The 24,385-nt window shown below is 41.0% G+C and overlaps 2 protein-coding genes and 2 long non-coding RNA genes across 49 annotated transcripts in view; 3 read left to right on the top strand and 1 right to left on the bottom strand.

Annotated features, from left to right (window-relative positions):
* LOC110987435 (uncharacterized) overlaps positions 1–2,482 on the top strand; it is a 55,163-nt gene extending 52,681 nt beyond the window's left edge. For all 45 annotated transcript variants that reach the window (XR_015425411.1, XR_015425416.1, XR_015425414.1 and 42 more), the window contains 2 exons: positions 99–162; positions 1,075–2,482. This is a non-coding gene — a long non-coding RNA (uncharacterized LOC110987435). The remainder of the gene's footprint in view (positions 1–98; positions 163–1,074) is intronic.
* A 1,730-nt stretch (positions 2,483–4,212) lies between these two features.
* LOC110987421 (uncharacterized) lies at positions 4,213–20,152 on the top strand. Its single transcript, XR_002599269.2, has 3 exons — positions 4,213–4,524; positions 5,579–5,671; positions 19,812–20,152. It is a non-coding gene; the product is annotated as an uncharacterized LOC110987421 (long non-coding RNA).
* blm (BLM RecQ like helicase) lies at positions 5,465–21,957 on the bottom strand. The gene is made up of 24 exons (XM_087137351.1): positions 21,885–21,957; positions 20,195–20,542; positions 19,612–19,748; positions 19,142–19,333; positions 18,610–18,705; positions 18,222–18,304; positions 17,784–18,094; positions 17,196–17,256; positions 16,440–16,591; positions 15,706–16,331; positions 15,142–15,306; positions 14,573–14,691; positions 13,680–13,793; positions 13,370–13,468; positions 12,949–13,097; positions 12,440–12,577; positions 11,870–11,996; positions 11,335–11,530; positions 10,826–11,010; positions 10,532–10,688; positions 10,004–10,227; positions 9,002–9,170; positions 8,393–8,539; positions 5,465–7,530 (listed from the first exon to the last, which is right to left on the bottom strand). Exons 1-24 carry the CDS (start codon positions 21,887–21,889, stop codon positions 7,073–7,075), a joined length of 4,458 nt encoding a protein of 1,485 aa, XP_086993477.1. The 5' UTR covers positions 21,890–21,957; the 3' UTR covers positions 5,465–7,072.
* On the top strand, positions 21,920–24,302 carry rpl36 (ribosomal protein L36). Of its 2 annotated transcripts, none has more exons than XM_022250142.2 (4): positions 21,920–22,015; positions 23,124–23,209; positions 23,435–23,566; positions 23,872–24,302. In XM_022250142.2, the coding sequence occupies exons 2-4, from the start codon at positions 23,126–23,128 to the stop codon at positions 23,980–23,982; spliced, it is 327 nt and encodes a 108-aa protein (XP_022105834.1). In that variant the 5' UTR covers positions 21,920–22,015; positions 23,124–23,125; the 3' UTR covers positions 23,983–24,302. The 2 variants fall into 2 exon arrangements, with proteins under 2 accessions (XP_022105834.1, XP_022105833.1); XM_022250141.2 differs by having other exon boundaries at positions 21,982–22,048.
* Positions 24,303–24,385: the final 83 nt, after the last annotated feature.

Below are 24,385 nucleotides of genomic sequence, written 5' to 3'. Positions count from 1 at the left end.
CTGGAAGTGAGTACTGCAAGATGTTGACCAATGTCTCTCCGAATTTCTTGAATAGTCCTTGTTCTTATTAAATGGATGCATTTTTGCTGTTTTTACAGGCATGGAGAATTGATGCAGTCAAAAACATGAAGGTTCATTTTCTACCAATGGTCACATATCAAGGTAAAATAGTGTTAAGTTTGTAACCAGTTGCTGAATGCATTGGTCATTTTTTAAACTTCCAAACAAACGGCACTGGTATCCTACAAATTCAAATATATAACATGTAGTTGGCTAGATCTTTAAGGAAAGCGAAATCCTTATTTTGTATAAATTCATGTGCAAAAAAGTGAAGTTTATCTTTTTAAAAATTTACTTTCAAAGATGCGTATACTGTGATGTTATTTTTCTCATGCTATTGGCCTACAGATTTGAAAAATGTTCAAGGCATATGACATTTATTTGTCAGTATTCACGAAGTTGTCATGTTCCCTGTGGTAAAAAAAAATCATTTGAATTTATCTGAGTCAACAGTAAACTAACTTTCACACAGAAAAATTGTTGAGAGGGTTAAAAACATTAGGTGCTAATAGTCTCAAACTTGCACTAGCTGGTAACTTGCATTGTCCTGGATGTACACATTCACAAATACCATCAAATTGTGGGTCTCAAATTTGCACCATGACAATCCAACTTGCACAAGTTGAATTCTTCAGAGTTTTATTCTCAAGTTGATAGTTTCCAAAACACTGTGGAATGAAATGTGAAGTTTTGACCAGAAAGGATTGATGAAGAGTGATGGGAGTTGCTTTGAAAACTCAGTCAAAAAGAAAGTTCAACACACCATGAGTTTACCAGACAGGCGCTGACAGTTCCTGTACTTGGCAAGAATTTCTTTAATTAAAATGTTAACCAGCAAAGTTTGTGTGTTGTGTGTACAAATTGAAAGTCTTGATTTCTGAGAGTATGAAGTAAAAGAACCTGTCCAGTGAAATTCAGAGAGTTCGGATAAAGGCTTAGCCAAATAGTGCAGTTTGCATTTTCTGGTTGCTTCAAATTGACTCATCTGTTTTGTTTGTTTCTTTTCTGGAATAGTGGTTGTGGCTGGTTGGTCCACATCTAAGATGTCCCTGGCTGAACCCTCTCCCCAAACTGAGTAACTTCAAGAACTTAAGATGTGCTGATGAGGAGTCAAGGATCAGACCTTGAGTGCAGAAATTCACAAAAATGAATCAGGCTAACCTTACTCATCTGAGAGAGTTTTCTAAAATTTCATGAGTACTTCACCAGTTTATTTTGATGTCTCATTTCGAGTTTGAAAGGGCACTTTCTCTTTGACATTTATTAAGGTTGGGATTGACAGTTGAGTGTGTCTGGTGGGCAGTGGTGGCATGGCCTTGGACAGAATGATGAAGAATGGAGATTTTTTACACTTTTGATTATTTTAATGCAGTGCTTAAGGAGATGGACAGGTTTTATTTTCCAGTTGTTTTTTTTCTTGCATAATATGTTATTGCTCTTTTAGTCATATGTGACCCACCATCCCCAAACCAGGCTGAAGTCGGTATTTGTGATGTTGGACAATTCTTCTCCTTCAGCTTATTTTTTCACTTTAGAGTGATCCTTGTTAAATCAAAATTCTGTCTGCGGTAAGCTTCTTACGGTAGTGACTGCTGTGAAACTCCCATGAAAATCTGAACAGTGGAAGTTCCACTATTTTAGGGTTATGAAGTTGCCTACTTCAGCCAGGTTTGGGGATGGTGGGTCATATGTACATGTACTCAATCCAAATATATAGACAAAGAAAAGTTGACTTGGGATGATGCCATTGTCACACTCACACTGGAATTGAACAGGGATGAAAAATTTTGGGGGAATGACTCTTTCTCTGATCACAGCACAGCAAACTGGAAAACAACTAGAATCAAGAATTATGCGAGGAAACTTTAGAATAGAGTGAGTTAGAAATATTGCTTGGAATCACACCATGTCTAACAGTGAGTACTCTGTACAGAAAGAACGGGGCATTCCGAAACCAATTGTGTCTTCATGTAGTATTGTAGTGAAGGCCAGTTATTGGAAATAAGTCATCAATCAAAGATTGAGAAACAATTTCAATTTTGTAAAAATTCTTTTATTGACTTTTTTATTCAATCTTTATATAGTTTGCACACAACCAAGGCCAAATGTTAGGTTAAAAACATTTTTCCCAAAACTGAGATGGAGACAAAGAATGTGTTCTGCCTGCGATTTTGTTAAAGAGCATTTAGACCCGAACTCCCAAAGTGTGTGGAAAAGTAAAATATTTCAAAATTAAGAACTGTTAAGGTTAATAATTTTGTTGTAAAAAACTAAAGCCAAGTATACGTGTGTTTATTTTGGCTGGTTAAATTTTCCTTTAAATTTCCCTTTAACCTTTGGTATCAATTTAATGGAGTCTTGTCTTCATATCTCATCTGTGTTATTGAGATTCTAGAAATAAAAGAGGAACAGTGGACCAATATGAGTGTCTCTCCAGATCCAGTCTGTCATTGGAAGTTTGTTTTGTCTCTGTCCATTTTGGGGTTTTTCTCCTTTAGGGAAGTACATCGTGTTTTTCTAAAGAGACAAAGATGACTGTCCTAGCAATTATTTAGGAAAATAGTAATAAACTTTCTTCTCCAAGTATCAGATAAAACTCTTGGTTCTAAAGACAGGTGTTTGCTGTCTGTGGAATGACTTAATTATTGTACCGAGGTATTTTCAACCATTTTCGTTTGCAAATTGAACGCATTGGTCAAACTATACATGCAAAACTTCAGAGATGTTAGCAGCAATGACTGACATGGCGAGATAGAAATTAATACAATTTCAGACGGTATGGTAATTTAAGGCAAAAAAATCTGCAGACGAAGAACGGATTTGATCCAAAGAGACCATGTGGCAGACGGTGGCAACCAACCAGAAGACCGGAGTGAGGGCGGTATAAAACAGAGAGGCGCGGGTATAAAATGATTGAACAATATAGAGGCGGATTCAAGGCGTTTGACACACGTCCCTCATTGCACACACGTGAACTGAATGGTACTTCGGCTGAAAAAGAGACTAATTCTTTTGTTAGATTCTTTTGTTCCGTCTCCCCTGAACAATAAAATGATTCGAGGCTTACCGAGGATTAGACGCCGCTATCTTTCGTTACGCTTGAGTGAACAACAATGGGGAGAACTGAAGCAGAAAAACTTGAAAACCTCGCCTTTAAAAGCATTTTAGACAACAAAATGATACTTTTTGTAGAGGAAATTGAATATCCGATCTACCTGTGTTTTTAAAATTTCAAAGTTCGCCTTAATTAAAAAGTTGGCTTTTCAGGACTGCCTGATTCCACGGTCGAACTTTCTCTTATCTGCCGTAGGTGGCGCCCTTTATTTTTATACATTGGTTCGTCTGAGGGTTTTTCTAGGCATAGGGATGGATCAAATATCGGGACCGACTGCCCGTTTCAGGGTCTACGAAATTAATTAGAGATATGTTTTTGTATGGAATGCTCTGGTAGTTTTGAATCATTTTTCCCATGAGAAAAACACAAATCGTACTTTGCACTGGAAGAAATTTTTCTAATTCATTTCTGCTTTTAACCACATTATTTATGTCGTGCTGACCCCTCCCCCCAAAAAATGTAGGTGGAGCTACTGTAGCGGCTGGTTTTCGTTTCGTAACAAATTTCACAGGTTATCAAAAACAAATTCATGATTTTGCTCTCCTTTCCCTTTGCGCCATTTTCCGTTTTGCTTTTCAACAGAATTAATTTATTTTTTATCCCCCGGCACCACGCCTAGACAACTTATTTTTGGCTATTTTCCATTCAAAAAACAGCTTAGAAACTTCAATTACACTTATTTGCTCGTATTATAATTTTCGATGTACATTTCCCACAAGCAATGACATTTTTGTACGTCTTTAAACCTGACGCTGTTCAACCGTACCACGTAGTACTGGTTCCCGCCAGCGCAAACCAAATGTTACACAAAAACGGGCAACCAGCTTTTTGGACCGTAAAGAAAATCCCATTTGGACCGCCGATATGGCCATTTCTGTATACGGTCTATCGTGCACACGTGTATACGACTACAGCGAGCTACAAAATTAGCCATTTCGGTGTTTCCACTGAACATGCGCATTGTGTACGATCCTATGGCGCGCGCTATGATACAGAAACAGTCATATCAGTGTTTCCCATTGACGCGATATTGTGCACAACCATACCGTGCGTAGTCGCGTGTGGGAAACGGTGAACTGACTATTTCTGTAGTCTGCTGTGCCCTATACTTGTGTGCATAGTTGGCCGTGTACAGATATAGTCATATCGGCGGTCCAAAAGGGATTTTGTTCACGGTCCAAAAAACTGGTAGCCGATATGTGTGTTATATTTTAACTTGAGAGGGCGGGAACCATTGCAGTTAACTTTGGAGTTCGTGCAAGGTGTGTACCGGTGCTGGTGGGTGGTTCAGTGAGTGACAGGACAATGTCGAGACGTGATCGCTTGCAAGAAATCTCTTCGCTTCCGAGGTAAGGGGCTGACTTTAAATGGCGTGAGGGAAAAGATGTTGCATCCTGACTCCACTTCAGCAGTTGTGTACAAAGTCTATGGGGAGTGAAGAGAATTTTGTATTTCCCAACAACATCGGTAAATGTTTCTCAGACCAGAATTCTTCTTTCCAGCATTTCTGTAATGACTGACTTTTATTGACATGATATACATGTACATCATTACATGTACATGTGTGATGAGAACAGTGGAGTCATGATGCAACATTCTTTCCGGCGTGAGACATTATTATGGATTTAGAAGCAGAACAGTGCAGAAGGTAATTAATTCCCCTGCATATACTGATATAGGGCTTGTCTGTATACACATGAAAAAAGCCTACAGGGCCTATGTCATGTATGTTAACCAAAATCTTGACAAACTTGCTATTTATTGGGCCATCCTGAGTTGATTTGCCTTCGAATAATATCCATTCATAGGATAATCAACTTGGGAGAGAGTAAATAAATCTGCATAAGGTTCAAGATTGTGCTTAATATGAAATTGTCATGATATTGATAGGGGAAAAGGTTATTTTTTGGAATGGGAGTATAAATAAATGTTAACTCCCCATTGCACGCCGTCTTGTACCCCGCCCACACTATTGCCCTGAAATGCAGGTGTAAATTAATGTTAACTCAATAAGTTGAGTGGTTGGGGCTTTGGACACACAAAAACAGCTGGATTTCTTGTACAATACTTGTCAATACAACAAGATTCTGCTTAGAAGGATATCTTTTGGTCCCAAGCTGTTGTTTTTCATTGCTTTCACTCCTGATAATATGAAGTTCCTGTTTTTATATAACAATACAAGGTAATTTTGCCAAGTCCAAAGGATCTCTTATTAATAAGGATCGACTGCACTCATTCAATGGACGTCAACAGGGGCAAACAAGAAGCACATCAAACAAATCAACAAAATTTGTATAAAATCTTTTATTTCAATAGTAAATACATGTAAAACAAATACCCAGATGATATAGGACTTTAAATGACACCCATCAAATAACACATGTACATTCTTACTTTGTTCAGTTATGTTCAGGTTATGATCAAGGGCAGGATTCCCAGCATTTCATGAGAGCAAAATTCCCTGATGTATCCCCGATGACACTGCAAGATTCCAAGGTAATCCTTTGGTCTAGTTTCAGTTTGACATTACTTCAGACTGACCACTTTCTCAGACCTGCCAACCTCTTGAAAACTTAAAAAATTGTATTTTGCACAAAATGAGCCTAGGCTTATTCCTCCACATGATCGTTTTGACCACTTGCAATGTCCTTTCCTTGATGTGACTTTTCCCTGATTTTTCCAGGTTTTTCCTGATCCCTAGGATGGTTGGGAACCTTGAAGAAATAAACAAATAAAACCCTAGAATTGAATTCACAAAGCTTACCAAAGAAAAAGTTAACTTAAGAACAGTTACTGCAAAGATTGGAGCAATGTTATGAAGGCATTTTGCATTAAAAATCCCAATTTTCACTCTCAAGTAGTTTACTTGTTGATAAGATTTAACAGTTTATAAATAAATGTTAACTAAAATCTCTGCATTTGAATAGTATTTTTGCCGCTTTTTGGTTCATCTGTTAATTCTGTTTTACTTTTTGCTTACATAACAGAATCATCTGCAGCTAGTACATTATGTTTGATATTTTCAGTCTCATATCTTTGCAGGCTTTGACATTTTGGTAGTAAAAACATTTTTCATCACATCAATGGCATGCTGTAGTTGGGTAACCTCATACTTATTCTTAAAAGAAATCGTCCACAAAACTTTAAAAATGGGAAGTAGCAAGGATTTTCTTATAACTTTGAACTGTTTTGCATTACATAGGATAATGTAATTATGAGACAAACTGGATCATAGTTTGTTTTCGTGCAACAGGCTAAATATATGATGTTGACGTTATCTTTAATAACTTTTTTATTTTAATAACTTGTTAGTCAAAAATACACTGTTGTGGTATGTATGCGTGAAAAATAAGGCAAGTTCTTTTAACACTAAGCTGTTTTCACGTCATATTCCTGTGATAAAATTTCTGCACTTGGGATATCACACAAAGCATAGCTGTATCTGAAATCCTGAGATCAAGAATAAAAAATCAAGTCAGGCTTACATGGCAGATAATCTTCCTGGTCTGAAAGTTTTTTGCTAGGACACCTTAATCAAATAATGCCACAGATTGAGATTAAAAAAAAATGCTTGTAGAGACTACTCCAGAGTGTGAGAGTTGTCAAGGAAATTGCTGAAGGTCTTGAGATTGTCTGGTGTTAATTCATCTACATGTATGCCTCTTATGGGGCTGAATCAATCGCCCAACTTTTTTCAGGGAGTCCATGAATACATATATTCCTAAACTTGAAGCTGTGGAATTTGTGGTGGTTGCTGGGATGCGCTGACCTGCCTGACGGTTGAAAAGAAGTGGCTATCTCTCATGAATATTCATAATCATAACCTTGTACCAGACCAGGCACTGTTTGGCTTATTGTTTCTAGGCAGCTTCTATATACCTCTCGTGACTACTCATATCAGCCCAAGAACTGGCCGGATGTTGCTAAGAAACTTCTACCTATTAACCCTTGTCTTGGTTTGGGGTCCGGCATAAACCCAAGCCTCCCTGGCCCCCCACCATTCCCAACCTTGTCCCCGCCCCTACACCTCCCTCTTCCTCCTCCTTTCCCGCTTCCTCCACGCCCACTGGATCTGTTCTTGAACTTATTAAAATTGGTGGTCTGGTGCCCTGCCCCACCGCCAAAGTTGAAACCGTTTGAGCTGTCCTTACTGTCGTTTGCGTTGTTTTTTCTCTTGTTGGAGGCAGCACGAACACGCTTACTCTTTGTTGCGTTACCGTTGCCGTTGTGTTTCCTCTTGCGTCCGCCTTGTTTAGATACTCTGCCATCATTGTTGACATCTGTGGCCGTGTTGGTGAGGGCGTTGTTGAAATAAACTGAAGAGGAAGGATCAGAACTGGCAAAGTCGTCTTCCTCTGTAGGTTGGAAAAAAGCATTTGGGTTATCAAAAAAAGTTGCATTTTTGCTTTTCCCAACCCAACAATGGTTAATTAGACTTCTCAAAATGTAAGGTTTCAGAAAGCTTTCTAGGATAATAATAAATTAAAGACAGAAGATTTATCACACGCCGGTATCTGCCAAAAATAACGCAAGGCCCAATACAAATATAAATCAAGTAAAATTAACAAGAAATAATGTGCAATCGTTGAACAAGTGGGTTTTAAGGGAAACCTTGAAGTCAGTGATGGAAGAGATGGTACCAATATCTGAAGATGTGGGCACATGAGAGAATGATCCATCCACCCAACATTTCCATTCAAAGAGGGTAATTCCAGTGAAATTTATTTTCCCCAACCAAAACAGGTCTCTCCGGTATTAGCAACTGCAAATAAGCCAGTGTTCTCATTTGGGAAATATGGTCTACAGCAATTCCCAAATGGGACAGCATGAGCATTCCCATGTAAGATGGACAAGTATTCTCTATGGAGCCCAAAAAGACAGTGCAAATTACCATTTGTGCAAAGTCCACACACTTCCCAACCAAAGAACCCCAACATTGTTACATCTTAACTTAGGCTTTTGGACCAACATTTTTAATACAAATGTTTCCTTGCAGGAAATGCTACAACACTGACATGTATGTGCAAAGAAAATCTTGAAGTGAAAGACAAAGTATTTGTATAAAGGAAATGTGATCAGTCCAGAACCCTAGAGGGCGGTATGACGGCCAAGTGGTTGATGATTGCTACATTTCTTTAGAGAGACTAAGTAACCCTTAAGAGGTTTTGTCATGCCAGGTTATACAGCTAAAATGAATTGCTAACAGTGTCAGCTGACCTGGAAACATGTCAGGCAGGTGCGTGGTGATGGCGTCCAGGAATCTCTGGCCAAAGCGATTGGCCTTGGGAACAGTCACTCCGGTCAGTTCCACCAAGTCCTCCTTGACCATCGGTAGGTGATCGGCCATCTCACGCAGTGTCTCATCTGGGAAAATGGAACGATGGGTGACCCAAAAATATGAGAATTGAAACCACAGCAGTAACAAAAATACTGGGGGGGGGGTTTATACTTGACCATTCCAAAGGAAGGCTTGGTCTTGTTCATACGTTCCTCAAAAGTACCATTCTGTATTAAATATGTTCTTTGTTACTTTTGGAAGAATTGTGAACAAAAGCTGTTGCTACTAGCAGACCCTATAACAAGGAATATTGGGTGTGTAAAAAAGAAGCCTAGATGTCAAAGGTGCCCAGTACAAGTAACCAATCTACATAAAAAATTTTGAATTTCTCAAATGATGCCCTGCTAGTAAAGCAGGACTTTAATAAACACACCACAAGCAACTTTTTTTAGCACAAATAGTTTGGGGAATCACAGATCCAAATGGGACTGTAGTCAACCAAATAGACTTGGGGGAAAAAACTTGTTGGGAACTGTCGCGTTCCTCACCGTTGAAGACGTTGTCTGGATTCATGTTGTTCTCGACGGCAATCTGTCTGCGGATGACTCGTAGGTCATCCAGGAGCTTCTGTCTGGGGTCATTCAGCGTCTTGCTGGGGACCTGAGTGGACATCTGCAATGCTCTCGCTGCCTTTGCATCAGTCATTCTAAGTTCCATCTGAGGATTGAAAACATGAACAGTCACATCTGGGACACTCTTGCTGGGAACCTTCATGAATTGCCCAACCTTCCTCACTCTACACGAAGCCGATGGCTTTTTGACATTCTTTGAACTGGAATTTCCACGAGAATCAAGTTATAGAGAAAGACATGATGGCTGGACCTGGCCAATCCTATCTAACAAAATCTGTTGAAAAACGAGTAACAGAAAATTTTCATCTGCAATCTTTGGACAAAATGAATGTCTGAGTATACAGGGCTTAATATTTATTAATGGATGAACGAATTTGAAGTACAGAGAGGTTTAACTTTTTCAAGAATGTAACACTGAGATATAACTATAATATAGATTTATATACCACACTTATCCGGCAAACCAATCAAGGCGCAATTCCATTATTATATTCAAGGTTACGGGGGATAGTTACTTTCCGAGAAAGAAGATTGGAATGGAGTCGCTTTCACTTCTTGTCTTGGACATAAGAAGTCAACAGTTCAATTCCTGTCAGGGTAACATAACGGCAAAGTCATAGTTGAGTCCATTTCAAGTTGATGGTTAACTATGGAGTGTCTGTGTCGCAATTCGTTTAAACGACAAGCGACCAGACTTGAAACTTTGACGACAACACCACTAAGTAATATTGTGGTCTTGTCTGTTCCTGCCTGGAAATGAGGACCTCTCTTAAGGTAACAGATTTTCCCCCCACTTCTAAAATTGAAGTTGACGTATTGCCTCTACTCGGTTCAAAACAAAAACCACCAGGAGTATGAGGCTAAATATACTGAGGATCAGAATACCCTCGTTAAAGTAAGAAGTGAAGCCATCTTCACCTTCAACCGTCCTGAGAGAAGGTTGTGGGCCTTGGGTCCAACTTTGACGTAACAGAGAGCCTGGTCGTGAGCTCCGATCACCAGCTCCTCCCGAAGCACGCCCTCAAGAACCATCTTGCGCAGGAGCCTCTCGCAGTCGTGGCGTTGGTAGTCACGGCTCTTCATCAGGTTGTAGATGGGGCTGTTGGTGTGTCCACTCTGACTGATCTTGGCCGAGTTGCTTCCTGTCGGGGTCAGAGTTCAAAGGTGAAATCATAGACATCACTACACAGATTGGTCAACATTTTTCTGAATCTGCCTTTGATGCAACATTTCAGGAGCTTGCAATGCTATATCAATGTTTGACATTACCACCAAAAATCACTTGCGTTCATCTCCAAAACAAAATGGCACACAGTGCTTGCAACAACTTAAATGTTTGCCAAAACCTTCACCCTTCACATTAAAGGAATACCCAAAACCTAGTGTTTACACAAGGGGAAACGAATATGGGATATGATTACGGGATACCCAGGTCAGATCGCTTACCCATCAGCACATCGGCAAAATGGTTGAGGGTGAACTGAGGCCCATAATTTCTCCTGTACCCTCTGCCTGAGGAAGACGTTGAGGCCCCGTCTATCGTCTTGGCAAACTCCACAATCTTCTTGGCGATGCTGGTCATGTCAACCGTAGAGTAGGTGCTCTGACAAGCAGATGTAAATGAATTACATAAAAAACAAAACAATTCTACAATGGAAAACTTTAGCTAAAGCATCTCAAGTTTGGGGACGGTCTTGAACAGTATTGAGAGCTAATCAAAAATGTACAGGCCACACCTACCCCAGACAGGCAGTTATCACAAGCGGTCTGTCGACTGGCTAGACACTTCTCCCGGGAGTAGGTGGTCTCACCAAAGTAGTTGAGTAATTGGACACGCCGGCAATCCACACTGTTCTCGCAGTACTGCACCATGCGATACAGATTGTCCAAGTGGACTTTGGTCACCTCATAATTGTCCCTGTCACCTGTTGCAGAAAAAGAAAGACGCAAGGACATCAAGACATTGTAGACTGTCCTTTTAATGCCCACTAGTTGCTCTTTGACCAAGAAGCTCTGCAATTGGCATTTGTAGGCTTTGTAATGAATAAAAAAGGGAAGAGAATAGAATGATAGGAATAAATTGCACTGGAAAGTTGCCATGGCCACTGATTAAAATTCAAAATTAAAAATAAATCTGTTGGTCATTGTGATTCACAAGTTGCAACTCTTTACAAAATTGCCAAGGCGGACAAGTGTTAAGGGGGCCTATCAAGTCATTGTTTTCATATGAAAGCTCTCAAGCAACCTACCTTCCACCATGCGGCGTAACCGAGTCACATCTTGATAAGAGTAGTACAGGATACACTTGGCCAGTTCCCCATCTCGTCCAGCCCTCCCCGCCTCCTGGTAATAGCCTTCCATTGACTTGGGCAATGAATAATGCATCACAAAGCGCACGTCTGGTTTGTCGATGCCCATGCCAAAGGCTATCGTTGCGCAGACGACCTGCCAATGTGCACGACAAATTAAAATCTCCAAACTGGGATCGGTTTTGCTGGCATGTTTTGCCATTCGACGACACTAATTCGGCCAGGTTGCTTAAAATCAATTGTGACAAAGACTAAAACTCTTGTTAGCGAGCAGTTGCGCAGTAGGCACGTTTATAATCATTACTTCAAGCTTTGATAAGAAACTTATTCAGTGGAGAATAAAATTGGTGTACAAGCCATGATCCTGAAGAAAGATGACGAAGACAAGTGATGAAGAAAAGTCTGGGAAAAGTCACACCACTGGTGCCCTGACATGAGGCTCGTCCCTCCAGGCAAGCTTGATATTCCAACAAACCTTGTACTCGTCACTGATCCATTTCTCTTGCACCTTGGCTCTCTCTGAGTCACTCTGACCGGCATGGTAAGGACACGCCTTGATGCCACTGCGATATAAATCCTCAGCCGTCTTCTCGCATTCCTTCCTATCGAGGCCAAAACACAACCAAACAACAAATCAAATGGAGAGAAAGTATAAACAAGCTTGTTTTCTCTACAAGCAAAAATTTCATTTGTTTGTTTATGAATATACGTCAGCTTCGGGCAAAACCCGTAATTAAAATTAACATCTCCCTGATGCAAAGTTCATCTTGAAGAAAAGAATTCACTTTTCAAAAGCATAACGCAGACGACATCATATTCACACAAGATTTGTAAAAGGTACAGCTATTGAAATCCTGGAAAATAATTAAGTCTAGTTTCACATCTAAAACTCAGGCGCATGAACTAGCCATCGTGTTTAAAAAAACAAAACAAAAAACCCTGAGATTGGACCTCAATTTGTGTCAGTTTGTTAATTCTTTGTTTCAAGTGTTCTTACCTAGCAGTGATTCATTTCTACAAATGGCACATAAAACAGCGGTTATACCTTGAGAGGCAATAGATGATGCCTGACTGGCCCCTGAACGTTGTTTGTAGGAGCTGGGTGATTTGCTGGGTCAGTTTACGCGGTTCCTTCTTCTTGACGGAGAACTGGAGATTACTGCGGTCAAAACTACGGGTGAATCTGCAAAGAAATATGGGCAGGTGGCAAAAGGAGTGAGTCACGGATATGAGAATGCATGGCTAAGACTTACATTCAAGGCTCAGGAGTGGCTGTGACTTACTTTCAAGGCTCAGAAGTGGCTGTGACTTACTTGCAAGGCTCAGGAGTGGCTATGACTTACATTCAAGGTTCAGGAGTGGCTGTGACTTACTTTCAAGGCTCAGGGAGTGGCTGTAACTTACTTTCAAGGCTCAGGAGTGGCTGTGACTTACTTTCAAGGCTCAAGAGTGGCTGTGACTTACTCTCAAGGTTCAGGAGTGGCTGTGACTTTCTGAGGAATTGCTGGCTGGTCGGAGTTTTTCATTTGAGGCTGAGGAGGGAACATGACTTACATTTGAGGCTTGGGCATGGCTAGCTGGTGTAGTATATCCTTCTGTACTCTAGGCGTAGCCGTAGCCGTTAAAGCCATGACGGGAACGCCTGGAAACTTCTCACGCAGTTTGCAGAGTTTCTTGTAGTCAGGACGGAAATCATGGCCCCACTGCCAATCACAACAAAGGAACACAAAACATATGAAAACAAAAAGTACCTTCCGCAAATTCACACAAAACAAGTTTGTGGCATCTTTGATAAATGTTCGCATTGCCAATTTCAAAACGCAGTACTTTCAACATTTGGCACATCTCTGCGGCATTTCACGAAATCAGTATGTTGAATATATCCAGAAGAAATGAGGCCTAGCTGTTCAAAATTCACAGAGAATTAAGCCAACATGCTTGTATGTCATTTTTTTGTAAAAAACAATCTTCTTACCTGGCTGACGCAGTGAGCTTCATCAATGACAAAACGGGCCAGCATGTTTCTGTGATAAAGATGCTCCATTGCCGATATGAGCTTGGTACTTGCGCTTATCTGAAATCAAATGAATCACATCAGATGTCTATCTAAAGTGTGAAATACAAAAACAACCCTGCTGCACACAGAGCGCACTGTTCACGGACTAGATTGACGTCAATTATAAAATTCATCGAAGTTAGAGGACTCAACGTTTTAATACCAAGTTAAGTCTCTCTCCCTGGCAAAGGATTTTCTCTGAAGAAATGTTCTCTGATGAGAGACTGACCTTCTCCGGTGTAACGTAGAGCAACTTGACTCCTGGGTCTCGAAGAGACAGCTGTCGATAGATGGAATCCACGAAGTCCTTCTTCAAATCTCCCGATAAGTGAGCAGCAGGAATCTACATAAATTTGAAACAAATAAGTGGACTAGTGTGAAGAAAAGCCTAGGGTAAAAAACCTTATCATTAAAGAGTCTCTTTATAATTGTTATAAAGGTCCTGCCATTCAGTCCTGTGAGAAATGGAAATTGAGACTTCATTTAACCCCTTCACGCCTGAACGCGTTAAGACACGCCGTAAAAATTGAGATCCTCAGCCCGCTTTTCTACTATTGTTCTCGGCCCACGCTCGAGCGAACACGGTGAAAGAATGCAGACCCTGGCTCTTGTATATATGGTAATTGGTTTTTGTGTGTAGCCCAGAAATGAAAAGACCAAATTTGCATCATAATCACCAGCTTCACAATAGTCCCCACTTTGAAAAGAGGCAATGGGAATGTGGAAGCTTGGGTAGAGCCACATGCCACCGAACAATCAGCCTTTCCACCGTGTAATTCAAAGCGTGCACAGCACGCTGGGCCACAAACCGAGAATTTGCGGTTTGGCAGGTGGCCTTCGTGGCCAAGCGAGGCTGGAATTCTTGGAGTCGGCTTTCGGAAAGAAATTCCCGTCGAGAAGGGGTTAAAGTGAAAAACAATATTTCAAGCTTATGTTAAGTTTATCTAGTGAACATTACCCACTCTCTTTTGAAATTTGTAGTATTCTAGCTCACTGTGAAAGACAGAAGATACTTTGTGGAGGAAACCCCGGCAGATTAGAATGAGTTTGAGAATGAGCTCATGTAAGAAAAGTTTGAGGACTATTGGCTGGGATGAAACATGATAGGCTGACAGAAATTACCTCCAGTGACACAAGTCTCTGGACCTGGTCTTGGATGAGCGACTTGAGAGGCGACACCACAAAGGTCACGCCGTCGGTCAGCACTCCTGGAAGTTGATAGGTCAAGCTTTTCCCTCCGCCTTAACTCAAACAAATCAACAGAATGGAATCAGAAAACGTTGAAATGTTTTTTTCCGGGGGGTGGGGAGTGATCCAGATTCAATATATGAATTTGTTCTTCACTTAAATAATGCAGATACAATCAGCACTGACTTGAAGCTTCCTGCCACTCACCAGCAGTGAAGAGACAGATTGGTGCCAATTATTTCATCAGGGTGCCTGACAACACAGAGATGTCATACATTTCAACAGAATTTGGTCACTTGAGCTCAGCACATCCCACACAAAATGCATATGAACTTGAGCTGTGAGTTCCCATCAAAGGGCCATCGCTGTCATGTGAAAGCACACCACCTCTTATTTCTGATTTGAGTGGATATACTCGAGAGCTTAGGAAAACTTCCCAAATTTGCAGGAGGCAGATGCAAAGAAGACACGGGGGAAGGGGGTAGTCTTCAAACGGAACTTACCTGTAGGCATGAGAACAAAGCAATCCTCTCCAAGCAGCGCTGCGTTGATTGCTTCCAGCTGCTCAGGACGGAACTGATGCAAGCCAAACGTCTGACGGAACACTTTGAGAAGTTCCTTTGAGTGGGGGAAGTTGGTCCCGCTGAATTGACTGTGATGACTCAAAACTAGATGGACAAGGATGTTATAGGAGAGCAATTAGAGATTATTGGACTCACTGCATCCCCACAAGGAATCTTGTATGCATTGTTTTATTCTGAGCTGAAGAAGATTTGGAGTTTCCTTTCATTCTAAATCATACATTTAAAGCATCACCCAAAAAGGGACAGGCTATCTCAAGGCAGAGTGAGCTCGCCAAACACGAAAACCAAAAATATCAGAAAGCATTTACACAGCGTTTGAGAAATTTATTGTTTTTAATTGATAAAAAATATGAACAGTCCCTGAAAGGCATATTTGGTGTGCTCATCTGTAAAATCAACTAGATCTCAGAACGTATGTCTAGTTTATATCTGTAACTGAATGAAGTTCCCAGATGTTTCATCCCAGGCCTGATGACAATTTACCTTCATTTGAGATGAGATCTGATGCCCTTTGGACTGTACTTGGTTTACTGCATTGCATGAGTGGTTGCAACTGAGGTCTTCTCTCTGAAGAAAGTTCAAGAGGTTTCTTCTTGTTCGCGGTACTAAAGCTAGGTGTTGTGCTGTTCAAACCAGACGCGGTTGCCATGGCAGGGGAGTCGTCATGGAAACCGTCTCCTCCAAAACCAGCATCTGGGAAGTGGAATCCGGGGCTTATCTTGCTGATGTTGCTAGGCAGAGTTCTCTGGAGTGGGGTCGTTATTACCCCTTGTTTGTGGGAGTTTGTACTCAGGCGTCCTGGAACTGTGCCAAATACCTTGTTGGTTGTGTCTGAAGGCGACAGCGTATATTTCAAGGAAGAGTTCGTGGTCTTCAGTTTGAAACTGAAAGTGCTCTGGTTGGGCGTCTTACTGTTTGATGTGCTTGACATCTGCAAGGGGAGACATGTGTCAACAGGAGCAGGGATGGGAGGTTGTGACCTTGGCTGGATTGTGGGCAGGGCAGATTCCTGGGTTATTAGTGGGCTCGTTGAGGTTCGGTGGTTTATTCCTGAGTTAAGCTGTCTCAGCTTGGCTTCTGCTTGCTTGTGTTTAGCTTTGATTCGTTTCCTGTCAGAAAAAAGTCACAATCATTCATCCTCCAGTTTTACTTTTCCAAACTGTTACAAAAAAGTGCAAAATGACTCACAGTGAAAAGAAAAGTGCATTACAGCCTACCTGAGTGCCAGTAGAGGCTTGAGGTGTTCCAATCTGCTGCCCTCTTTTGTTGAGATTAAGACAGAGCCTACATTGTCACATATTTGCTCCATGACATCAAACATCAGCTGCTTCAGACTATCGATCCTTTCTTGCAGGCCACCGCTAGAAATCTGAGTGATCACAAACTGGACAATTATTCCTGACAAAAAGCTGGAGGCAATGCGCGAGCTGTCATTTGCCTCTTGCCATTTTGGCAAAAAGTAAGGCCTTGTGAGAATTACTTGGCTGAAGCTTTACCTTATGCCAGAGTCTGTGGGCTGAAGCTGAAGCCAATTCTCATAGAATCATGTGCAATTTCATGATGCAGCAAAGTAACTGGGACGAGGCATAACTCTTTAATGTGCTTTCCCTGTTCATAAAACTGGTAGGCACACGATGCAGTAAATACCGTGGGGGACATTCCAACCAAATGTGGACCTCCCATTGGCAACTGACTCAGGGCACTTTCAAAGACAGCACTCATGAAAGATATAGCTACCCAATATGATGACTGACCAGAAATTTATGATGGTCTGTTGATTCGAGAAGACTTGATAAGAGGCCATTTTCAAGAGAGTAAAGATCCTGCTTAGCTGAGACAAACATACAGCTTAGCAGAAGACAGGGTGCCAGGTGATGTCAACTCCTTGTCATTTTGGTTCTCAGTTAATTTGGTTCTCTGTAAAGCAATTCTTCCCTGCCCACTGCCTATCTTTAATTGGTCCTAGAGTTTACCTTGGATGGCAAGGGCTGCATCGATGGATGACTCATGTAGTACCTTTCATCAACTGGAGAGCTGAATAAAACAAGCATGAATAGATCATCCAAGGATGGCTTCACAAATTGAATTGAAAATCGAAGTTAAAAACTCTAAGCTGAACCCAAGTTTCTCCTGAGTTGCTTTTTCAGTGATTAATTTTATTTCTGATTTGAAATGGGTTGCCTGGTAAACAGCACTCTCTGCCTTCAGTGTCCCAGTTTGGAATGAGAGGAGAGATGGGAAATTTTGGTGTCAAAAGTGGGATTAAAAACCATACCAGAATATACTCAAAATAAAAGCTGCAAGCTTGGCTTGAAAAATCAGGCAACATACAGACCAGGACAGGCATTGAGCAGGAGTCATCACAGGTGTGAGGTCAAGTTGATCTGCCAAGTCAGAGGTCTCTTATCATTGTTTATAACTGCAATACATTTTTACGGGCATCAATACTGATGACACCCATTCGTCACCCAGAGAGAGAGAAAAAAACCACACAGTGGAGTCGACATGCACACTCAATTCCTATGGCAGCTCCAACAGAAATCAGACCAGGGTCCACTTACACATTTTTCGAGTCCCTCGCTGCCGACCCTCCAGTGTCTTGGTTTTCTTGGTTGCCAGCATCTTTAGTGCTCTGTTCGGCTGCAGCTGTACTAAGCAGTGCTTCTCGATGGGAAGACTTTGGATGTAGAGCGCTTCTTGTAGTCTGCGGGGAGAACTCTTCCATGTCAGTTGCAGCCTGATCTTGGTTGGTGAACGAGGGGTACACATCATCTGGATCCGAGTAGTACTCATACTCGGTAGGCGGAGGTGAGGGACTCGGAATATCAATCAAGTCATCTGGGTCTTGGATCTCTGCCCTGTCTTGACTCTCCTTAAATGGAATAAATAAGTTTTCTCCATGTTGAGAGGGTTGATTTTTACATTCTTCACTCTTCATTCAAACTTGACAGTGGTGTTTCTAGCCACCAATGCATGTTACCACCCATGTGTTAACTTACCTGAAAAAACTCACAGGTGGCTGGCATAAAATTCAGAGTGTTTGTAGAATATCCGTGGAGAGCAAGATCAAAGTCGGTCTCATCTACAAAGAGAAATGAATCTTTGTTCATTCAAAATACCTGCATACAACTGAAAGATTGCAACGAAAAACTTGTCGTTACATGTAACTTATCAAAAAACTTTTAATTAAAATCTCAATAGCGTCATTATTAAAAATCTGGATGAAGTTTGTGTTTTTACTCAATTTTCACCCACAGTAGAAAGAGCATACTTTTGTTTCCATTCAAATACAGCCAAGTTTGGCAATTCTCTCTTGGAAAAATCTTCCTGAATTTACTAGGAACATAATGTTTGAGAGATCTGTTCTGTGGTTTCTGCTTGACTTACTATTCTCCTTATTTTCGTCTTCATCGCTGTCATCTGTTATCAAGGCTGCTTTGTGACGTCTACTCAATCGTCTAGATCTGTTGATTAGCTTCTCATCTGTTACAGAAAAAATCTCAGATTTTTGACACGGGAAAAAATCAAGGTCACCACAGACCCCGGCCCTTATTGGGAGTCATTTACAAAAGAGTTTTCATTTCCATAGCTTCTCAGGCTCACAGTTGAGTCAGCTGAGTCACGGTCAGCTGACTCAAGCTCATCACCATCTCTGCATGAACAAAACGAATGGGAGCAGCTCAACCGTGATAGTGTGTTAATATATTATCCAATCTGATATATGGAAGTTGCCAGCATTTGAAAGTTTTTCTTGAGATTACCACAGAAAATAGTGAAACGTTAAGTGGTTAACAGTCCTAACAAGAAACTGCAGGTCCTTCACAATTCCTAACAAGTCCATCATAAGTCTTACAGTTTGTGACTGCATTACAACTCTGATTCTGAGCCTCATGATGCGGCTTGGGGTTCCATTCCTTACCTGCGCTCTCCTCATCTGACTGCTCCCGCGAGTAGTCCGGACAGCCGGTCTTTCCTTCTTGTCTGGCTGTCTTGCCCACGCTATCTGTCAGGTCAATGCATTCATAACTCTTCCCATCTCTCCTCCCTGGTGATGGCTTCACATTCCATCCTCTAACTTTATCAATTCGTGGACTGTGCTGCTTCTCTTTATCTGGTGATCAAAGTATTAGCTTGAGGTTTTTACTGAACGCGGCATGACCTAACTTTGAGGTCTTTGTGTGAGTGGCAAAAATGTAAAAACTTGACGTCAGAATGTCAGTTGTGAGATGCCATGCAGGCAAGGCAAAGGAAACCTTTGAAGATTGGGGAACAAGTCCATAAGAAAAAGCTCTAACATAAGACAGGGAGCAAGACAGATGCACAGAATGCCAAGATGCTAGGATACTGGACTTGAAATTGATGAGACAAATGGAAAAAATGATTTCAAACCTGATAGTGGAGATTCTTGGAAATCATCCAAGTCATCAAGATCATTGGGCAAGGAATCTTCAATGGTGAACACATCATTCAGTTCAAAAAACTTTGAAGAAGAATGCTGGTCAGATGACTTCCTGCTAACTTTGCCACTAACAATTAAAAAAAAAACTCAATAATGAATACTGAATTTTCCTCTCTTTTTCCCAAAAAAGATACAGAAATAAAAATATCAATCAACATGGTTCCAGCATACGGGACAGCAGAGATACTAGTTTGGGTGCATATGGCATTGTATGCAAGGCAAGTTTCCAACTGAATGTGCACAAACCCTCTGGGGTATTAGAATGGACACCTGGTGAAAACACAGGTAATTCAAGTGGCTTCCACATCTGTACCTTATCTTTGATAGGGTAAATGTGCATCAAGTCTGCATCCATCTGAAAAATAAGCAGTGATCAATTGTAAAGACATATATTTCTTTGTGCTGCCTCTGGTTTGTATTTTTTGGTGGACAATGAAATTCCAAACTTCATATTTTACAAAGATTATTGAATGATTTACCATGGCACTATCACCATTGACGGTCTTCACTTACACTGAGTTCTGAGGTGTGTAAGGCAGAACTGATGCAACAGGCTTTGAGGTTTGCACAGGTGATGTGACAGGGTCAGAGGATGCGAGCAACTTAGGCAAAGGTGGGGCCAAAGCCAAGCTCGACTGACGGGACGTAGCAGCTGTTGCTGAAGTGTTGTTGCTGGATAGGGGTTTAAGAGGGAGGGTCGGGGCTGACTTGGATGGGGCTTGAAACCAGGAAGCGAGCGATGCTTGGGAGGTGCATGGTGCCTGCGTCGGGGGGATGACTCCAGACAGAGTCGTCTCGCAGGAGTTACTCGCTTGTTCTTGCTTCTGTCTGGCACTGCGGGAAAGCTTGAACTTGAAATTTCTACGTGTGGAAAAATGACAGTTGAAAAGAATTTAGGAGTGCTTTTGAATTTAAACATAGACGCAAAAAGCCACACTTTAGACTTGCACCAAAATAAACAGCCTCAACTTCATACCCCCACTGGCCATACAACTCTGGGGATTGTCATTGAGCCTTTCTGAGGTTGGAGTGTTTGATTCCTCCACGAAGCGGCAGAACAATGAGAAACTAAGGGCAGGGGTCTATTCACTTCAGTCATGTGCCTTTCATAACTGATTTTTTCCCCTTCATTTCACACTGATCAATGTTTTGAGCCCCTTTTTAAACATACAAGCCCACATGAAAAGAAATTGTCCCCATTTAGAGGGACATTCTCTTTTTGGGGGGACTGATTTTGTCCCGGAATAAAGGGACTTCTCTGAGTTTAGGGAGAGTCTCCGAGTTGTGATGTTCATACAACTACTAGAGGAGCTTAGTTCATTTATGGACATAACTAGTTTAGCAAGGTCTGAGTGGTATGCAGATCAGCATGAAAGTGTTAAGTTCATCATCAGATCAGTTTCATGGCTTAAAACATCTAAAATGTAGGCTTAGAAAGGGTGAGCAAGCATCACATCAGGCTGTCAGGTTTACTGAACAAATATTTCCATTTTCACTGATTTTTCAGACCAGTCTCCACATCTAGTCTCATACTATAGGTTTTGTGTACATGTACTTCAAGCATTCTCGCGTTGGGGATGACATCACAGACACGACAGAGTTTTGATTCCTTTTTTCTGATTGGTCAATTGGTGGCTATTCCATATTTCACACTTGAAACTCAAAGGGGCGAAAAACGTGTTGTAGTCTAGGCCTTCTCAATGACTATGGGGAAAATCTAAATTATTGACTAAACTCATCGTAGTCATAACCATGGAGGAAGGAGGGGACTTCCTCCATGTCATATATGCATAACCTTCCTATCAAGTATGCTCGAAATTTCACTGTTTATGCATTTTCAATTTGTTGTGTATATTTCCCACACTAACTGAAAAGGTTTTAGTTATTTTTATCACGTTGCAGCTAAAAAGAGGAAAACATGCAAAAGGAGGATTACCCTTTTGTCCAGCTGCGAGTGCAATGCATGTAATTAAATGGAACAACCTCAGACAGCAGCGTGAATACTTTTAAATTTGGCGCTAACTCTTAACACTCTAACATGTCTTCACAGTCATTAGACCCTGACATCGTTTTTTGTCTCCTATTTGACTGAAATAAGCATTTAATATGAAGCATATGTACTATTTAATCCCATTCACTTTATTAAAACATGACAAAATTGACGAAATTTAAAATTTTAACGCGAGACAGACCAGTGACTTACCGCATGATGAAGAAAATTTCGGCGCTCGAGTTGTCAGGTCAAAGGTCATATTTATTTCCCACAATGCATTGTCATACTTGTACTTCCGATACTATACTGAAGTCTTTTCGTGGGTTGCCTTCACAAGTTCGGTATGGTTAGAAACCCGTCTTCATAATCCTTCGGTATCGGCTTAATCCATGGGCATTTTGTTTTTAGAAATAAATACATTGAAAGTTGAAAATCTTCTTCACCATATCGTTACATTTCTTACTCTATATAACATGCTGTTTGGGTGATAAACCAGTTCTATGCGGACGTTTTCCCTGGGTGGACATGGTGGATGAGTACACGTAAACAAGCGAAACCATTTGCTGAACTCTAATTAGATTGATATCTGACTCTGATATTTCTTGTATATATGAGACTGGTCTGAAAAATACTAGGTCCAACGTTCGTGACCGTATAGTTGCCAGGTCCCTTATTTAAGGAGGCTCATAAATTTTCAACCATATTTTCCAGTTATCTTTTTGCAGTGATTTGACATGTTTGACTTAGAGACTGAAGCATTTTGATATGAATAGGCCGAGGCTCTTAGTCTGGATTCCATCTACTTCGGGAACTAGAAGTTACTAACACCGTGATACTCCGTGTGACTTTGAGGAAACAAGGTTTACATGGCGTCGTAATGCTAGTATGGGGTTTTGGAATTGAATTTTTGTGGTGAAATGGTTTAGGCTACATCCCTAATGCCTAAGTAAGAAAACTATTAAACCCAATTTTCCTGTCAGCATATCTGATTGATCTGTACCTGCTAAAAGGGGATAATAATAGTTTCAGAGCATGAGACGGAGTATTTTTGGGAAAAAATGAGATTTTTACTTGCCAATCTCTTGTTCCAACCCCACGACGATCGTTCGATTCATGCTTTTCATGTTAATCAGATTTTGCCTGCATCGGGCTCACCAGTGGCAAAACATGTTCTGCACCATCTTGGTTTTAGCATTTTCAGTGGCAGGGATAGAAACTTTACATGTACTTGTTTCCATTGTGTGACTGCCATCGGAACATGTGACACGCGCTGTGCTGTGTAGCTGTGACAGGTTTCAAGATCTTAGAAATACCTCTTAGAATTTCAACTTTGATTAAAACACCCATAGCGTTACGACTCCATGTAAACTAAAAAATTCTTCAAAAATTGTGTACAACTTAACCATAGAAAATTGATTCCTGAGTGGATTTGATTTTATTTTGTGTTAGACATGGCAATCCGGCATGATATGTGTGTTGGCCTCAACAAGGGCTTCAAGACGACTAAAAATGTAGCCAAACCAAAAAAGAAGGGGGTGAGTAATGAAACAAAAACTGTGTCATTCTTATCTGTTGATTGGCAAGATGGTTGATTGTTATTCAAAACTGGAAGTTCATAGCAGAGACTCCTTCCACTGCTGTACTGTTCTCAAACCATACCATTTCGCGGCCGCACAAAACCTTCAGTTCTATCCCCGGAGTGTTCTTATGAAACGAGAAGAATATATTGTCATGAAAGAAGTTCTTTTTCCCTTTATTAGCCTCGCAAGCACGTCAAGTTTGTACGTGATCTAGTGCGTGAGGTCTGTGGCTTTGCTCCCTATGAGAAGCGGTGTATGGAGTTGCTCAAAGTCAGCAAAGACAAAAGAGCCCTCAAGTTCTGCAAGAAAAGAGTAAGTACAGCAAAATTGCGTGGTTTTGGGTTTTGTTTTTCGATGGTGTTAGCACTAGTGCTAGCAAGCTCTCTGAATTCTTCAAAATTTGCAGTCTGGAAAGATGTAACCATTTTGACTTTCAAGGGTTATCAAGTGTATGGCCAAGTAGTTTCAAAGATGGGCTTGACCTGTGACTATGAAGTATTAGGCCCATTTCATTTCGTGAGTAACATTTGGAAGTCAAAACTAAAGTCCTCTACTCTGCATCAAAGGTTTTTTCAGAGTAGTACACATCGTAGTGGTCTTGTCTTCTCGTTTTCTAGCTTGGAACGCTCCGTCGGGGAAGGAGAAAGAGGGAAGAAATGATCGCTGTCTTAGCTGCACAGAGGAAAGCTCAGGCCGGCACAAGCCAAGCACAGGCTCCAACAAAATAAATGATCACCGTCAGAGTTTATAAAACAGGAAAAACACATTTTCCAGCTTGTTCTGGCAAGCAAAATAACGTCAAGGGCCACAGCTGTCTGCAGTATTTTTCACTGTGAAGAATTCGGCAAGGATGAGGACTGAAGCGATACTTTCCTTGTAAATGCACAGTAAAACGTTTTGGAGTCCTTAAATTTTTACAACCAAGTCGCAGTAACTTTCTTTTCCACCAAGGTCATACACTCCAGTTTGTCGTAGACCAGTGGATAAAAACCAAGTTGTAATATTGAAATTAAATAAAAAGGAAACATCAGCTGGAAACTGCAGAGAAGTGTAGCAATATTCTTTATTTTAGACTCTTGGTCATGCTGGCAGCTGGCTAGGACTTGGGACCAATTTCTGAGGCCTGCTTAA

This window comes from Acanthaster planci, linkage group LG05 (genome assembly GCF_054643075.1).
Source record: "Acanthaster planci isolate LZ-2023a linkage group LG05, COTS_SCS, whole genome shotgun sequence".
Taxonomy (NCBI): Eukaryota; Metazoa; Echinodermata; class Asteroidea; order Valvatida; family Acanthasteridae; genus Acanthaster; species Acanthaster planci.
The sequence above is the reverse complement of the archived record's forward strand: the minus strand, read 5'-3'. Positions and strand labels throughout refer to the sequence as shown.

Bases quoted from the DNA above. Each gene is read 5' to 3' on its own strand.
- blm (XM_087137351.1), bottom strand. The intron at 16,592-17,195 runs GTAAACTCTAGG...GTGATCACTCAG, and splicing joins TGCAGCCCTTGCCATCCAAG to ATTTCTAGCGGTGGCCTGCA. The intron at 7,531-8,392 runs GTCAGCTGACAC...TCCAACCTACAG, and splicing joins CCTGCCTGACATGTTTCCAG to AGGAAGACGACTTTGCCAGT.
- rpl36 (XM_022250142.2), top strand. From the start codon at position 23,126: ATGGCAATCCGGCATGATATGTGTGTTGGCCTCAACAAGGGCTTCAAG. The intron at 23,210-23,434 runs GTGAGTAATGAA...TCCCTTTATTAG, and splicing joins CCAAACCAAAAAAGAAGGGG to CCTCGCAAGCACGTCAAGTT. The intron at 23,567-23,871 runs GTAAGTACAGCA...CTCGTTTTCTAG, and splicing joins TCAAGTTCTGCAAGAAAAGA to CTTGGAACGCTCCGTCGGGG.